This window comes from Pundamilia nyererei, unplaced genomic scaffold, assembly GCF_000239375.1.
Source record: "Pundamilia nyererei isolate P.nyererei 1_Seehausen unplaced genomic scaffold, PunNye1.0 scaffold00179, whole genome shotgun sequence".
NCBI classification, from domain to species: Eukaryota; Metazoa; Chordata; class Actinopteri; order Cichliformes; family Cichlidae; genus Pundamilia; species Pundamilia nyererei.
The window spans coordinates 175,999-193,102 of NW_005187580.1; the positions used below are offsets into that span (position 1 = coordinate 175,999).

At 41.4% G+C, this 17,104-nt stretch overlaps 1 protein-coding gene across 6 annotated transcripts in view; it reads right to left on the reverse strand.

The window, feature by feature from the left end:
• daam2 (dishevelled associated activator of morphogenesis 2) overlaps positions 1–17,104 on the reverse strand; it is an 80,779-nt gene that overhangs the window by 56,251 nt on the left and 7,424 nt on the right. For all 6 annotated transcript variants that reach the window (XM_005746484.1, XM_005746482.1, XM_005746483.1 and 3 more), the window contains exon 2: positions 10,116–10,402. In XM_005746484.1, coding sequence (XP_005746541.1) covers positions 10,116–10,283 — 168 coding nt within the window. In that variant the 5' untranslated portion in view covers positions 10,284–10,402. The remainder of the gene's footprint in view (positions 1–10,115; positions 10,403–17,104) is intronic.

Below are 17,104 nucleotides of genomic sequence, written 5' to 3' on the forward strand. Positions count from 1 at the left end.
AATCTGATTTACATATTTGTCCTCTGGTCTGTAGCACACTCTACCCGTATGTATTTTTTATTTTATTTTATTTATTTATTTGATGATTAATTGCATCTACCTTGTGAACAATGTCACAGAGTGACAAGTGTGGAGACCTGACAGTCACATTCACACTTACGAGCAATTTTGAATCACCAAAATGCACGTCCTTGTGCCGTGCAAGTACAGGGAGACTACAAACTCTAAACAGAAAGAGTCCCAGCTAAAATCAAAAAACATTACTCACATTTAAATAAATGGCTTAATTTGCTATTACATACATTAAAAAGAAAAAATATTTTTTCATTTGTAAAATGGGACATAAATTGATATTTCTGTCACCATTTGGGTCTTTATTCGTTAAGCAGACACAAAAACAAGTGTGGAAAGGAAGAAACCATGGGCTACAAGAAAGCAGCTCATTCTGGCCTGCCGCCTGCTCGCCGGGTCAAAGCCCTGCTGTCCAAGCTGTTGGTCTTTGGAGGAGCTAATGCAGAGAGCCGGTGGGGAAATCATGAGAATGAGACCCGTGGATTTGAACCAGATGGCAGTTGAGCCTGTCTCAGTTCATAGCTGACCTCTGTGCTATTTTGTGTTCTCCGTATAGACTCCTCAGGCCTCTCAGTTTAAGGTCTTATATGGAAAGAAATTATGTGAGAAGAGCATAGATTACAATAGTATTCCATTTAAATATAATTCATTGATTACATAAGACTTTATGAACAGGATAATGTTGACTTCTCAGGCTCTGCCGGTGCTGTTCTGCGTCAGAATCGAGGAAAAGGGAAAAAGAGATGAAGTTGAAAATGAGGACATCGACTGGGTGTAGGAATGTTCATGTCATGCCAGCTGTAAGGAGGACTTTTCACTTTCCAGTTATGCAATTTCCCATCGTGTTCCCCCCCTCCATCACCTTTAAAATGTGCTCCAATACCACATCCACATCACATGGCATCTCCTGACCAGTACAACACCCAAAGAGCATGCGGTCCCTTTCTCATTTTTCCAAAACAAAACCAAACTACTTTCCACTTCATGAAGTACCCCAGTCTTCTCACTCCAGCAAGCTTCAGTTGGAAATTCAATAAAAGCAAAGCTAATATTGTTACACCTGCTGTCTGAGAGGGGAAAATACATACCTAAGGCCTCCCAAGCCCTTCTTTCATATTTCACCCCGAGCTCCCCATCTAATAATATGACAAATTTATTTATTTTTTAAGAAGTGCTACAGTTGCAATCTCCGAGTGTCATGCAGGCATGCAGACAGATAGCTCTGTCACTCAATTTCCTGTTTCTAAAGACTGTTGAGCTTCTCAAATGTCCTGAGATAAAATGAAAAGGAGTGGAAGTTCCCAGACAGTTATTCAAAGCAAAACTATTTCCATATTCAGCATACAAATGAAGAAAACTGGATTTTTAAGAGCTGCACAATGAGAACAAATATAGAAACAAGGCATAAAAAGGACAGAGTAAGGTGCAATGAACGAACAGTTCCTTCACCATAGATGTCAGGTGACATGACATCTGGATCACAGCTGCTGTGACCCATAAGTTAGCCAAGTCTAACTAACAGTTTTTGCTATCATCATCATGGTGCTTTGAATCCAGATACCATGACAGCAGGGCAGAACCGACTGTGTTATCGAGGGACACTGAATGCTCACCCTGTGTAGCCTCCTTCATCCTTTAAAGGTGACCATGGGACAAAATGCAAGAGTGCAGGTTTTCAGGCACTTCCACACTTTTCAGGCCTGGAAAGAGCACCTGAACCATGCCTATGTGTTGCAGTGATCTACTCTGTAGCCTGGTCTTTTTCGGCAAGGTGTGCATTAGCTTTTAGCTAACTAATCATAGCTAATGAAGGCAATGACCTTTGCTTTAATAATCATTTCATTTCCCCAGTGGCAGCATTATTTAAACATCCAGATATGAATATGAATATAGCAGTATTTTATTTTATGACATCAGTATGAGAGGAGAGAGTCTCCAGAAAATATGTAAAATGTAATGTGTAAAATGGATGTAAAGTAGATTTCAGTGTTTTATGGGGATTGCAAACACCCAAACTTCCTGTCTACTCAGTTTCCATGCCAGTCATGTAATGGAACAAATGAACTTAATTAAAAGGTATTATTTAAATCGTCCTAACCTTAAACTGACAACAACACAACTATTCCTTTAAAAAACAAAAAACAAAAAAAAAAACAGATTAGGAGTGATGCACAAACTTAAGCGAGCCTAAAGCAAATAGATGCAGAAGGTTTTCCAATACTGCCAGCAATCGTAATGATGAAGATATCTTTAAACATTTGGAACATATCGAGACTTCTACAGCAACATAAAATTAATTTGTATGAAATAACACACGTCAGATGATTCAAACACGTCTGCAGGGACTTTGAATTATTTATCTCCACCATATGGGAAGAATGTAAAATAGGACAGAGGGATGAGTCATGCGATTGAAGTCTAAGCTGTGAATGAAACTATGAAAGCCGTACCGCTGCAGGAGAGAACATTAAGTGAAGAGAAATTAAGTGTGGGAGTGGAGGCAGAGGGTACAGACAAGAGAATGGGAGCGAAAAAGGTAAGGAAAGATATTTTTTAACTAACAACTGACCTTTTAAAAATATTCCTTGTGTAGTCATAGTGTCAGTGCTTTAACTAATAGGCCGACATGGTTTTGGGGTTAGGGCTACATCAAAGCCTGTTGGTTTGGCACGTTCTTAATGCTTGAGTATACATGTCGACATGGTGCCGTGTGGACAAAGAACAGAGGAGGAAATGCCTACTTTGAAGTGGACCCAGTCCGCTCATTTCCAGCTCCATATTTTTATTCTTGAACTCTAGAGTACCGTGGCATTATTCAGAGGTCAAAATTATCCCTATTTATCTAATTCTGGCTCTTGGTGAAGCCCCTCAGTGGATCCAAGACATTGTAGCTCCTCCCACTTTAAGCCAACCATCTTCTGCTTTACCTCGCAAACAGAATGCTTGGAGAGCAGGTGGGTGGAGCCCCATGATACAGAATAAAGGGGGGGTTAGAACTCCTGCAAGTTTTGGATGTGTCCTTGATCCAACACAGCTGATTTAAATGGCTAAATTACCTCCTCAACATGTCTTAAAGTTCTCCAGAGGCTTGGTAAGGGTGATATCGAAAACCTGCAGGACACCCGCCCTTGAGGCTTGGATTTCCCCACCCCTGCAATCCGAAGTCTGAGCTTTTGGCTCATTACTTGTACTATACATACGCTCACCTCATTATTAGAAACTTTGGTCTATTTAACATGAATAGCAAATAAGAGATAAAAAAAACATTAAAGCAGACCTCTTCTGCTTTAAAAAAAATGACCAGTGTACATGTGGAGTATAGGCGTGACACTGAAACCGGAGGGAAGCAAAATGTGCAGGAAGAATGAGAGGTCAGTGAGTTACAATGTGTGAATGACTGGCACTGGAGTGGGAGTGGGTGTGTCTTTGTGACTGAAAGTGTGTGGGGTTCCACCTAAATGGGAAATGTGGAATCCAATAATGACATCCTCTCCAATGCATGTGCGTCTATGAGGTGGCATTTCCAGAGTGGATATGAATGTCTTTACCTCATGTAAAGTCTTACAGTGCTGGCTCAGAGGATTAGTCTGGTGTAACACACACACACACACACACACACACACACACACACACACACACACACACACACACGTACAGTGCGTATATATCCTCCAGCAATCTCTGGGCGAGACAGGAAGGCAGAAGAAAGACTAGCAAGATGGCAGGAAGTCATATGAGGCCTCAAGGGGACCCACAGGAAGCTATAGCTGCCATTATTAACCAAACAAGATTCAGTGAGTTTGCCTGTGTGTGTATGTCAGCCTCATATACCAGACGCAGCCTCTTGATTACTCCTAAAGACCAGTACTATTATTAACAACAACAAAGAAAAGATCAAAGATTGACTTTTTTAGTCTTAAGACGTGGTGAGAAATTAATTTGGTCACATCATTCATCTCTACAAACCATCACATATTGGGCTCGCTCCACTTAGCAGCATTGAGATGAGTCAGAGTATCCTTGCTTTGATGAGTCAGTCAGTAGCAGCTTCTCTACAGCTTCTCCCCTCATACAAACAGGGCTTGACCACTTTTATAATGAGACTGGCACAGGACAGTGAGCACTGGCTTCACAACAGAGAGCATCAGAAATGGGTAGATCGCTCCACAGAGAAATGCATAGGAAGAAGGAAGGGAGGAAGGAGAGGAAAGAGGGTGCATCCAGGGCATGCACTGGGAAGGAAACACACTCCCAGTGGCCCAGAGGGACAAGAACATTTCCATTCCCTCCTGTTACGCAATCCATTTCTGATCTGTGTCCGGGCTCAAAAGCCACACTGGAGAGAGCATTTATGTTTTATCGAGTCTGCTATTCCTGGAAACACAAATTCGCCACTGCAAAATTTACTTGCTTCTAAAATCAGCAACTGAGAGTCACATGGAGAGGATGATAATAGAGGCTGGTTCATCCAGATGTATTGACTGACAGCGGACAGCTGGACGACTGATCAGTGCGGTTTGGATTAAAACTGTCCCAAATCTCAGGACAGAGAAAGAAGGAACGAGGCTCCCACACACAGAGAGACAAACACAAAGCAGACAAAAAGAGGGCAGAGAGACGCACACTAATCTGACCCTGCCAGAACTGCACTTGCCAGATGTTCGACTAGTAGACCTGATCCAGTTGCACCAATTTGTATAAATATCCTCTCTCATCTCAGCTCAAAACACATGGATAACAGCACACTGAGTGGCATGCAAGTTTTTTGCAACTTGTATGCAAAAATAAATAGTACTATGTCGATGATGAAGTGGCATTTTCTCTATTGTCTCAATTTTTTTTCTTTGGCGTGGTTCAGTAGAGCTCTGTAGCTGCATATGTGTCCACACATTGTCACCATATGCTGACCTTTCCACGGCAAATGTTTGTTGTTATTAGCTGACACTTGTAAATCCAAGTCTAGCTGTCCCCAAACAACCTCACACTTGGTTTCTCTTTGTAGAAACCAAACTTTCATTTTGATTTAGTGAACTGCCACCACTGAGAAATGTGCCCAACATGATTAGGGAGAGCTCATTTTCAATTACCCAAATACGAGAGTAATTTCAAGTTTGTTGATAAAAAGTTGTTAGCGGAGAATTGCCCCGATAAACAAAAATAAAGCTGTCAATGTTTTTGGTGCGCAGCCAGACAACCCACATGGCCTACATATCAACTATGCGTGAGAGTCCTGAAGCACTGGTGGAAAAAAGCCATTTAAAATGCACCCAGATCCAAAAAACAGAACCCAGAACTGCAGCGCATTTGCTATCAGGAAACTGTGCAGCCAGCTGCAAATGTGTACTTTAACTGATGTGATCCATTAGTCCCTTCAGATGTGGTCTTTACTTATTGTGTCAGAATCCATGGGGATTGCTTCCAGGTTCATTTGCATGAGTTTGCTGAGTTTTTCCATCATGAACAGGAGGCTCCATGAGAGACTTGGAAACGTTTTTTTTTCCTACAGGCTTTCTCCGGGTTGAGATGTTCCACATTTCAAAAAGGAGAGTCCGTGTTTACTCAAGGTAACCAAGGATGGATCCCACATGTGCTTATTCTGCAAAAATTAGCTTAGTGAGCTATAAACTGGAGACAATATGTCTTCTCTGTTTTTCTACATTACCAAGCACCTGCGTTTATCATGAAACAGCAGGAATGTTGGCAGAGGCTTCTAATAAAGTAAAAAAAAAAAAAGACTGTAAGAAACGTCCCAGTCAGATTTGCCAGGGTTTATGAACCCTTGTCTCACTTGATTATTTGTTGTTTGGCAGGCAGTCCCACAAACACAACATCAAAGTCTTAACACAAAACAAGTGACATAATCATCCAATACATGCCATACTCACCAATTCAACTGCTGGTTAATGTAAATATCTAACCAGCCAAACACATGTGAGCAACACAGTGAATTCAGTCATATAGACATGGTCAAGATCACTTGCTAAAGTTTAAACTGAGCATCAGAATGGTGAAAAAAAGTAATGTAAGTGACTTTGAACATGGCTTTGGGAGAGTTGATGAGCCCTTGCCTGCATCACAGCATCACTTCTTACTGTACTTGGGTATACTGAGGTGATAAAGGGATGGATGTGGTCAACAACAATGCTCATCTCATGAGATCTTCTGATGGCCGTTTCTAGCAGAATAACGCACCATGTCACAAAGGTCATATCACATCAGCTGGTTTACTGACAATGACAAAGACTTTGAGCACCTATAGGATGTGGTGAAAGAGGAAATTTTCATCATGGATGTGCAGCCGACAATCCTGCAGCAACTATGTGATGTTATCATTTCACTATGGACCAAAATCTCTGAGGAATGTTTCCAAGCACATTGTTGAATTTACAAAAACTAAACTGTACTTGCATGAGATGTTATTCTCATGTGTTTATAAAGAAAAAAAAAAACAACTGTAGAGAAGCTTCTTGTATGTTTTTTGTAAACAGTTAAATATTGTACATGAGAAAAAATATTAATAACAACTTGAAAAATTTACTGTATTTTATTATCACAAGTCTCTGCACTCAAAGGAAAAATACAGTCTCAGATTACAAAAATAAGTACAGTTGCCTTTTAGTAATATTTTCTCGTTATATTTCCTTAGAGATGTCAGCATGTACAGTATTAAACTGTGCATAATTTGCTATATTTTTACATCATTCTGCTGCTGAAAGTAGGCATGGATACTGTAGGTTTGAAATGCCACAAATTCATATCGTTTCTTTCAACAGTGGCCAAAATACTGTTCATGTCATAAGAGGTAATAAGGTTCATCACCACAGTTATACGTCTGTTATATCTATTCTAGTCCACTGTCATCCAAAACTGGACAGCAGTCCAAAAGTCAGCTGAAGTTTTTCCTTCCACACACACACACACACACACACACACACACACACACACACACACACACAGTAAGCCGAGTGTGCACCGCGTGTCTCTCGACACAGCAGAAGACTCCATTATGAATGTGAGGACACATGGAGGTGGTTTACTCCTCCGTTTGGCCCAGATCTGTCGCTCCCACTCCAGAGGCTCCATTGAGTCTCATTCTCCTTCTCAGGAAAGGCTTTCATTTAACAATAATCCCCATTGCCCGTTGCCACAGAAACATACTATGTTATGTTTTTCTTCATTTTTCTTTATTTCCTACCATGCAACATAGGTCCACCTCTCTCCACATCAGTTCTCTGCCTGAGTAACAATCAGTGTGTCCGGGCTGGCTGACTCCAAGAGGTCTGGTACTACAGACTTTTGGATGCCCAGTTAAATCTGTGTCAGCATGTCGGTTCCTGGATCAGTAAAACAGATGTGCAGAACCAATAGCTCACCCAGATTAACATTATTAGGTAGAATCAGTCGTACATTGGTCAGACTAGACATGAATCCAGCTATTACAGGCTGAGGGATCATTATTTTGGAGCATCATTTTTCTTTATTGAATTTTAAGACATTCTAAATATTAAAGCTACTGTGTGCACAACTACAACACAAGTTTCATGTGTAAATTGCTTCTTTACTGCTAATATGTGAAGAGTAACTTTAAAAAAAAAAAAAACGTGTTCCCTGACTGTCTACCTAAGAATTTCCTGCAGACACTTTTATAGGCTAGATGTTCCTGGAAAATCCTAGGATGTAAAGTTTCTGTTCATCATCCAGCACCTTTTCTCAATTAGAGATCTGCACAGTAGTCGACTTGCATTCAAATATTGCTGCTCTTTATAGGTGGTATCAGAAATGCTAGTCGGTTAAATACATTTTTATTTTATTAACATATTTGTTCAAAGATGCTATAACTTCACTTGCCTCAAATTGGGGTTGTAGCCCCAAGTAATGTGCCAATGTTGCCAATTTAAAAGTGTCCAACATAAAAAATTTAATTTGCATTGTTGCACAAAGCATTTTTAAGTGTTGCATCTAGTTATGGAAACCTACAGTGAGGCACAAACAGGCCATCAAAAGTGGCCCTCTAACAACTATCTGAACTACAGTTTTTTCAAAAGTGGACGAGCCCTGGTCCGATGAGAAAACCCTGAATCATCTTTCTGAACTAGTCAAGTGGTTTTAAACTCAGGGACGAATCTTTCCTCCCTACTTCTCATTCAGCACATCAATCTGTAAGTTTCATTTTTAGCTGAAATATTTACCGCACAATAAGCTGTGGGTCACTTAGTCCTATCAACCATAAAAACTGCCATGATTTGGCTAAGTGCTCCCATATGACGGCATGTTTTTAATTTACCCCAGAAATACTGGTCTCTGCTGGCATTAAAGAGGTTTCGTTAATGTCAAAGCCTAATTTGTTTAAGTACTTTTTTGTACGGCCATGTACAGCATATCAAAGGGCAACCTGTTAATCCCTCAGAAATTACTGTGTTGACCTCACAGCTGTATAATATGAAAGGCTTTTCTCTCTCCTGATTGAGATAATCAGTGTCTTGATTGCTTTTAAGCTTGAATTTTCATCAATCAAGCCAATAAATATGCTGCAGCTACAGGCAGCTAAACTTTAATGGCTCATGCATTATTAAAGAACAAATTCAGGGCATAATGCTGTGAGTTAGCTTGAAAAAAAATCACTACTGGGGAAACATCTGCTTTGATAAGCTTGAATAATTTTCTTATCATAAACGGAAGTTCCATTGATCCCCTGAATTGAATTTAACAGTGGAGTGATATATCCTGCAGGCAGTAAAGCTTAGCATTCCCAAACACTCAGCAGTGCCAGAAGCAGTCCTGTGGCCACACCAGTCAACACATTGTTGGGAGACAGAGAGAAGCAGGAAATCTGAGGAGAGTGATGGAGACAGACAGGAACAAAACCAACCAAGAGACTGGAAGTGAGCAAATGGAGAGACAGAAACAGCAAAGCTGTAAAGCCATGACCTGTTTGCAGGGCAGCTGAAGCGAACAGCAGCCTTCTCCATTGACGCAGTTGTGACCCGATCCATGTCCACACCATGGGCACATGCAAGTACAGTTATCCTAGTCTGGCACAGAGACCAGACATCAACCTCTGCCAACAACGATAGGGACTGTAGTGCAAGAGTGGGCTGCATACTGGAGAGGATGAGCTTCTGAATTTGTAGTGGCGATTGAGACATGGCCTCACCCAACCATCAAGGCATCCTCTGTAAGAAATCCCCTTCTAATTCGAGACACTGATCTCGTATTGTTTGGTATAATGAGCAGCAGGAAAAGAAAAAGAACTGGGCTGGACAAATCCTGGATTAATTCTTATGACAGATGTGATTTCACTTTAAACTATCCAGTTTGTAAAATGTTTGGAGAAGGGCAAGGCTTCTGTTCAACAGCCATGAGACTGAGAAACCACTAAATAGCACACAAATCTCTTTCATAGAGACTGATATATAAGTTTCTGTTACTATTTGGTGCATGAACTGTCTGCAGCAGTGTTTCACTCTGTTTTTCCAGTTTTTACATGGGATTTTAAAAGCCAATTCCACTCCACCAAAAAACAAACATGGGAAGCACAGCAGTCTGAAAGCAGGATAAATGTTTTCTGTGTAGGTTCTCAGTCATCCAGGTTATGGTAGTCTTAAGAGCTTGATAAGAAGGACAACAGACTTTGTTAAGTTTTCTAAAGATGTTTCATTTCCGATCCAAAAAGCTTCTTCAGTTCCAAACTGCTTAGAGGTGAAAAACTTTCATAAATTTTCCTCCCCTGCTGAAGCCCCTGGACGTTTAATGCTTGCAAGACTAATGCATTGCAGCATCCAGAGGAAACACCCTCCTTGATTGCACTTGATCATCAGGATGTACTCCTGCAACTCTATATATTGGTTTAGATAAGGATGCTGGCTTGATAGAGCCTGCAGGGGGCACTGCACGTGATGCCTACTTGCTTCACAAATCAACGCAATTCAGCATCACAAAAACTAACATCCAAAACGAAGTCCTAGAAAAGTTCAGGGCAGCCCTGTGTGAGTGTGAAAACAGCTTACTTAATCATTCATCAAGTTGAATCTATCTTTACTCACCACCAGTTCGGAGAAACGCGCATGCAGCTCCTCAGCAGGCGGCATGGGCGCACTGAACTCCAGCAGCTGCAGTGGCACGGTGTCCTTCAGGTTGATCTCCGGGGGCTCGCTGCTGCCGAAGCAGCACAGGAAGCCCAGGCCCTGTCGTGTCCTCTTCCTGGGGGGCATGATGGCTGTGGCAACACAGGTGGCAGTGGCGGTGCAGGTCCAGGAAGATAGAGGAAGGGGCCAAGGGGCAGGGAGGGGGAGCGGAGCGGAGGACGAGGCTGCTATCTAGGTTGCATCATCTGGAAAAGAGAGAGAGAAGACCAAGCAAATGGCTCTCAGTTACTTTAAAGTGGATTTAAAGTTTCCTGGATCTTTAACCAACACATTTCAAGAGTTTAATGATGGACAGCATGTGACCTCTGGTGAGCAACACAGCATCTGGGAAGTTATAAGTGATGTGCACTGGCCCGTGCAGTGCCTTTAATCCATAATAATTTATTCCAAACTATTCGACTTTTGGATTGAAACAGGGAAAAATGGAAACATTTTTTAAATCAATCCCTAATCCTAATCCCTAACCCCAAAAATCTCCTAACTCTCTGGTACCCCTACAACATCTGCAACACAGTGATTGCACTTTCTTCCATCTCAGTCCTCAAATGTGACCACAACAACACCACCAACCAGTTGTTCAAACCTTCTGTTTTAAAGATGCAGCCAATCAGAATAGAGTTGGCTCAAACTACAGGTGAGGGCTGAGGGAGCTAAAGCAGCTTGTCTAAGTCAAAGAAGGAACCAAGATGCTAAATCTTATAAGACAAAAAAAAAAAAAAAAAAAAAAACGTTATTCTGTGCTGTGAATCATGTAAAGCTGCTCTCCTACAGTCCAAGATTTATAACACGCTAAGACAAGTGAGCATGACATTTTTCCCCACACAATAAATTATTGATTTGATTCTCAGTCAAATACAGCACAGGATTCATGATGTTCCCAGATCTTTAAGGCCTTATGATGGTCTACACGCCCTGTGTCTCCTGTCGATGTTTCCTTGCAAAGAAATTATTTGTAGTGCACAGGAAGTTAAGCCATTTATGTTTCCCGGAGCCCTGTTTATTTGGCATAAATACAGGAAGATATGAGCAGCAACAGCCACCACATAAATAAACAATACAGTTCCATGTACAGAAACTGCTAGAATGACTGGAAATGCACATTAACTTACAGTTTATCCAAGCCTATTCTTTATCCAGATTGCCTTTACTGTGTCCTTAAAAACATGTCCCAAGGATTGTAGAGATATTCTCGCTGTGTGGCAACAGGAGTCTTGACATTAGTTGCTCTTATGCCACAACAAAGAAAGCTCTTGTCCATGAGTACAATAGCGACTGTGCAGTATTTGTTGCCTGTGTGCATGTGTGTCTTTGTGCCCTGGCAGTGCCTCCCCCCCTTAGACAACAGTGAGTGACACCCTCTACCAACATGAGCGAGGATCGAATGGTGTAAAACATCCTGGAGGATTTCCTTGATGCTACGAAAAGAATCCGGGTGGTCTTCACTGCGTGAATAACACACTCGTTACACTGTATTATGTCCTATCAGATGCACACACAGTTGGCAGAGCGCTTCTTTATGTAACAGTTAACTGCATTTGTGAATGAAAAGACCTCGGGCCTGTTGTGCAAAACCCTTAGGCATGCAAATCTAGCAGAAACATTTGACCAAGAAATCAATTTGGGAGCCATTTATGGGAACTACAAAAAGTGTCCAAGATGTTTGGAAAGCAGAAGCAGGACCAGATTTTTTTTAAGCAACTACTCCCATGTGTTATGCTTCTATTGATATTCTCACATATCCTGACAAGCATTAAATAATATCTGGAGCTTTGCACACATCTGTTCAAGATGGCAGTGAAACTTTATGACCTCAGTTTCCAGAAGAAGCCACAATCTACTACATCATGACTCTCTCACATGCAGATTTGCTCAGTGAAGGATTTCTCACCGCACGGTCTAAAATTAGCCACATGGTAAATTCTTTATGAATGCCCTGGACCCATGACAAGCGCTTAAAGGGGAAAAAATGAACAGAGAAAACACTACATTTCCATTTTGCCCTTTTCATCTTTTTTGCTCATTTGTTTTTTCCGCCTCCTTGAACCTGTCATCCTTCTCAGGGCAGAAGGAGCAGACCTACGAATGAGCCAGAGGCTATTTTAAATAAAAAGCAACTTAAAGTTTTCTTTGGTTTGTTGAACATGGAAATGCTTGTGTGTCCAACAGTGGGCTTATTTTCGGAATTATTCCATGTAAATTCACCTTCCAGTACTTGGACTGTTTGGTAGTCATTGCATCAGCGCTTCAAATGTGAATTCCAGCATGTGTGGCATCTTGTGCCTGTGTGTGCAGTATATTTAACTCTACAGCGGCATGTGTGTTATGATAGCCGAGGTGACAATCCCAGAGTCCGCCGCCGCTCAAATCAGGCGGGGACTGAACTTGGCTCAAGGTTAAAAATGAGCTATGTGCACCTATTCACCTCTGATATCTCCCATTCATTATTCTAGATCAGTTTGGATCATCCTATATAACAACCAAATCCTTTTTACACCCACTCTAAGAGTCACAATCCAAGCCAAAATCCCCTTAGTGATGTGATATATCCAATCTATACATATTATGTACATTGTATACCAAATTCAAGAATGGTAAAATATGACTACATTAAAAAAAAAAAGTCCATCCATTCATTTGAAAGGTTGCTGGTTCAGTCCCTGGCTGCTCCAGTCTGCATGTCAAAGTATTCTTGGGCAAGATCCTGAACCCCAAGTTGCTTTATGCTTATCAGAGAATGAATGTTGGACAAAAAACAGAGAAAAAAGTGCTCGTATAAATGGGCGAGAATGGGTGAATGAGGCGCGTTGTATAAAATGCTTTGCATGCTCCAGTAGAGTAGGAAAGCCTTATATAAGAACCAGTCCAATTACCATGTTTCAAATTTAAGGTTTACCCAAAATGCACTTTTTCAAGCTTTCTCCAGTTATTATGCATGACATTCCACTTGCACTTACACACACACCATGTGAACATAACTAAGATGCACAATAGGAAAAATATTTAAAATAGCCGAGTCCATATATTTTATATACGAGGGATACTTCAACACGCTACACAACACATAATTCAAGGATAAACAACCTACTTTGAAGGACATCATGGAATGATATGTATAATTACAAAGAAAGCCACAGTTCTAAACATACAAACAATACCTGTAATACTCTGCCAGTAAAGTGTACAAAACAGAAGAGATGTTTTAGTCACCACACACTGGAACAGGAATATCCTCAAAATATTTCCATTTGTTGTGCAATTTGTGTCATGTCTGTACAGCTTTCAGCTCCACTGCCATTTTTTTTAGATTGCTCCTTGGAAGCCCTGTTCAAACCACTTACACTGAGCACTCTGCAAGTTCACTGAGAGGGAAAAGCAACTTCTGTTTCAACCTGAAGAGTCCAGAGTTTTTTTAAGCCTGAAGGCAACACATGATGTGAGCCAGGAGCATGCTCATCACAGCATTGTGTACTGTAAAGGGGGAAACCGTCAATGTGGAGTTCTACTGCAACGTCTGAGGGGGAGCACTCACATAAAATGTCCTGAAATGTGGTGGTGCCAGCTGTGAGTGCACTGAAACCTATTTTCTACCCACATCAACACAATCTTTGTTCACCACCTGCCCTATTAGCCATATTTTCCTCCCCGCAACTTCCTGAAAATGAAAATAAAATTGAACGATCACGTTTTGACATATCGGAGAAGCCCAAACACAACTGGACATGTAAAGGCTAGAAGAATAGTAGCTGTACAGAAAATGGTCCAGAGCTGCACAAGATGATGATCTTTACAAGCACTTTTTGATCACGCCTTATATGGACTTAGATGAGAATTCATAGTGGCGAGTTAGGAGGAAAAATGAGAGAGAACAGCACTTTAAAAAGGCAAGGTGGCAAAATTTGAATAAAGGCCCCATCAGGGAGATAAATCAAGGAGATTGGTTTACCTCAGACTGTAACAGTGACAGCTTGTTATCATTTTATTAGTATAAGATATAAGCACAGTGCCAAAGCTTTATTGTATGGAGTTAGTTATAGCTGCTGCCGACAGCTGGCCGAGCCTAATGGAAAAGAGGCCGCTCTACAGGGGTTTTAAAGCCATTCAGCAAAATGCACTGTCCAGTGTCTCTGTGTGCATTTCTATCTTCACTCTCCCACTGAGCCCCACGTGCAGCCAGTCTTCACTCAGCACCAGGTCTGCTGGCCTGCTTCCAGCCTGTGCCCCGGGAAAGTGGGCCAAGGAATCCAAACATTATATACACAGAAAAAACACTGTATATACTGTACGGCAAATACAAAGAACCAAGACTATACCCATGACTATTTGTGTAACCTTTACTATGCTTTGTATGAAGGAGTCACCACACAAACAATCCAAATTGACCGTGTCCACTGCCATATGTGACCTGAGAGCCCTACTTCATCCCCCAGCTTTTCATTTCTTCACTCCCTGTCATCTCCCATTATTCCTCTCTTTCAGGGTGAACGGAGTCCTTTCATCAACCCCCCTCTGACAGTAACATCTGTCATTTGTCCTTGCCACTGCTCACCATCTACTCCATCCATCTTTAATCCCCATTTTCTGCTGTTCTGTTCCTTCCATTTAAATGCTTTCCATCCTTGACAAGCTGTTACTTCTGCCTGGGAGCATATCTCAATATGTACACTTTGCTTTCTTTCTGGGCAACAGTCGGGAAATGTTTAGCTTATTGCTTAGCTTATTAATGTATAGCTGAAAGGAAACGCAAACACAGTTTTAGAGGAGCTGGTAAGAATGAGGCTGCTTCTCTCTTGCTTTCAGTCTGTTTGTTGGTTTTGGTTTGAGTAGCTTGGTAGGAGAAGGCAGCCAATATCTAGCACAACTGGGAAGAAAGGAATGTGTGAAACAGAAAAATATGAACCTTTTGGAGTGAATTATCTATTTAAATGCATGGTTGGCTAAAAAGAAACATTATCATCTAACATTTATTTTCTTTTGCTGTGCTCCCTATTTTTGTACCAGCTCCTATACATCCACATAAACACCTACCAGTGGAGTACCAACATGGATGCCCTGGACTTATGGGCATGTCGCTTAAAGCCACATCGCTGTCCCTGCAATTACAACTGAACAATTGAAACCTGAGCAGAAAGAATGGATAACAATAAACTTAGAATAACCAAAAACTTGAAATACTATAATGATAAACTTTTACTATTAAGAAGATTATGAGAGTCCATATTCTTCTCTTGGAAACAGGTGAAGCTGTACCCAAAATGCCGACCCTAAATCACACGGAGACTTCCTAACACGCCTTTGCTCATCTCTGGGAAACAGATGCATGTATGGAAAAGGAAGCTTTCACTGAAGAGCAAATGGTTTGTGGACCTCTACGGACTCAAAACATCTGTGTCGAAATGGGAATAGTTGCGCAGAGATTTGTCACTGCTTGTCAAGATAGAGAATTTCTGTACGCACACAGCCATGGCTGTAAAAGTCATGAAAACAGACATATTCTGCTGTATGCCATTTATATAGCCAGACACTCATGTAATAAAATCAAATACAAGATTCAAATGTAAGCAGACACTTTAAACCAAGAGATGTCAAGGAGAGTGAGAAACCTGCTCCCGTATCTCTGAAGGGTCTGAGCAGAAAGAGAGAGCTGGGAAGGAGACAAGGGAAGGAAAGACAGGAAGAAGGGAGGAAGAACGGAGATACTATTGCTGCCACTTCTCATTGAGCTTGCTACCTCATCCTTCATCCACAGTGTTAGGAAGTAGGTCAGTGGAAGAGGAGGACGAGGAGGAGGGGAACGCAGTGAGGAGAGACATGCTGCTGCTGCTGCAGGATTTTGTGTGTGTGCAGAAGACCGAAGAAGAGAAGCACTGGCTATCTGTACAGAGATCAAACATCTGTGCCTGCATAATTTCATCCCTCTCCACAACATCTGCCAAACAACACAAAGCTGTTCGAACCAAATGCAAAATGAGATCGAAATCAAGATCTGTTTTTCACCCATTCCTCTTCCAAGCTGAATTATCCACTTACTCCGAGAGGTCATTTTTACTCTGCACAATACACACTCCTTAAAGATGCTACAGTGAGTTCCTGCAACTCTTTCATTCCCCTGTCATTCTTTTTTTTTCTCTATCCACCTTTACATCTGCATCTGCAAGTATCTTTGTCATTTGCTTGTGAACACATTGATGGATGCATTGGATGCATGAATTCTAGTTGAGATACTTAGAGAGAAAGAATGGAAGTCAAATGCGTTTTGGTGGAGGAGAAAAAAGCGACAATAAAACTAGTCGAGACAAATAACAAGCAGGATAGGCCATTGACTATGTTTTACAGAGGCAATGAATAAAAGATCAGAGGGAAGCGTGTGGTGCACATTTATGCTGCACACATATCGTTTCTGGGTCCCACAAATGAGGACCATTCCTTTGGGGTGCTGGGCCATGCAGGAGGCGGGCTTATGTAAGCCAGTACCAGGGATGGGAGAGCAGTGCCACGCTGGCACAGACAGGAACAAGATGAACCATTGACTGAAAAAGTGGCATTGTTGAAGCAAGCTGCAGGGACAGAGATGGCAAAGGTGGGATTAGGTTGGGGTTTTTTTCACTTTATGTCCTACTTGATGTAGTGACACCAATAAATGCTGAGGAACAGCCATGATTCAATTCAATTCCAGTGGCACTCTAATTACAATTTTAATTATAGAGTTTCCCAATTGGTGTTGGAAATGACATGCATCATCTACTGGGAGGTAGTAAACATGGCTCAATCAACCTCATCTTGATTACTTATCATAGTAAAGAAAGAAACCACTTGAGGTTAGCTCCAAGAACAATCACCAAATGGGACGGCTGAACATAGAAAATCCAAAAATTCCATCTTTCTAAAAA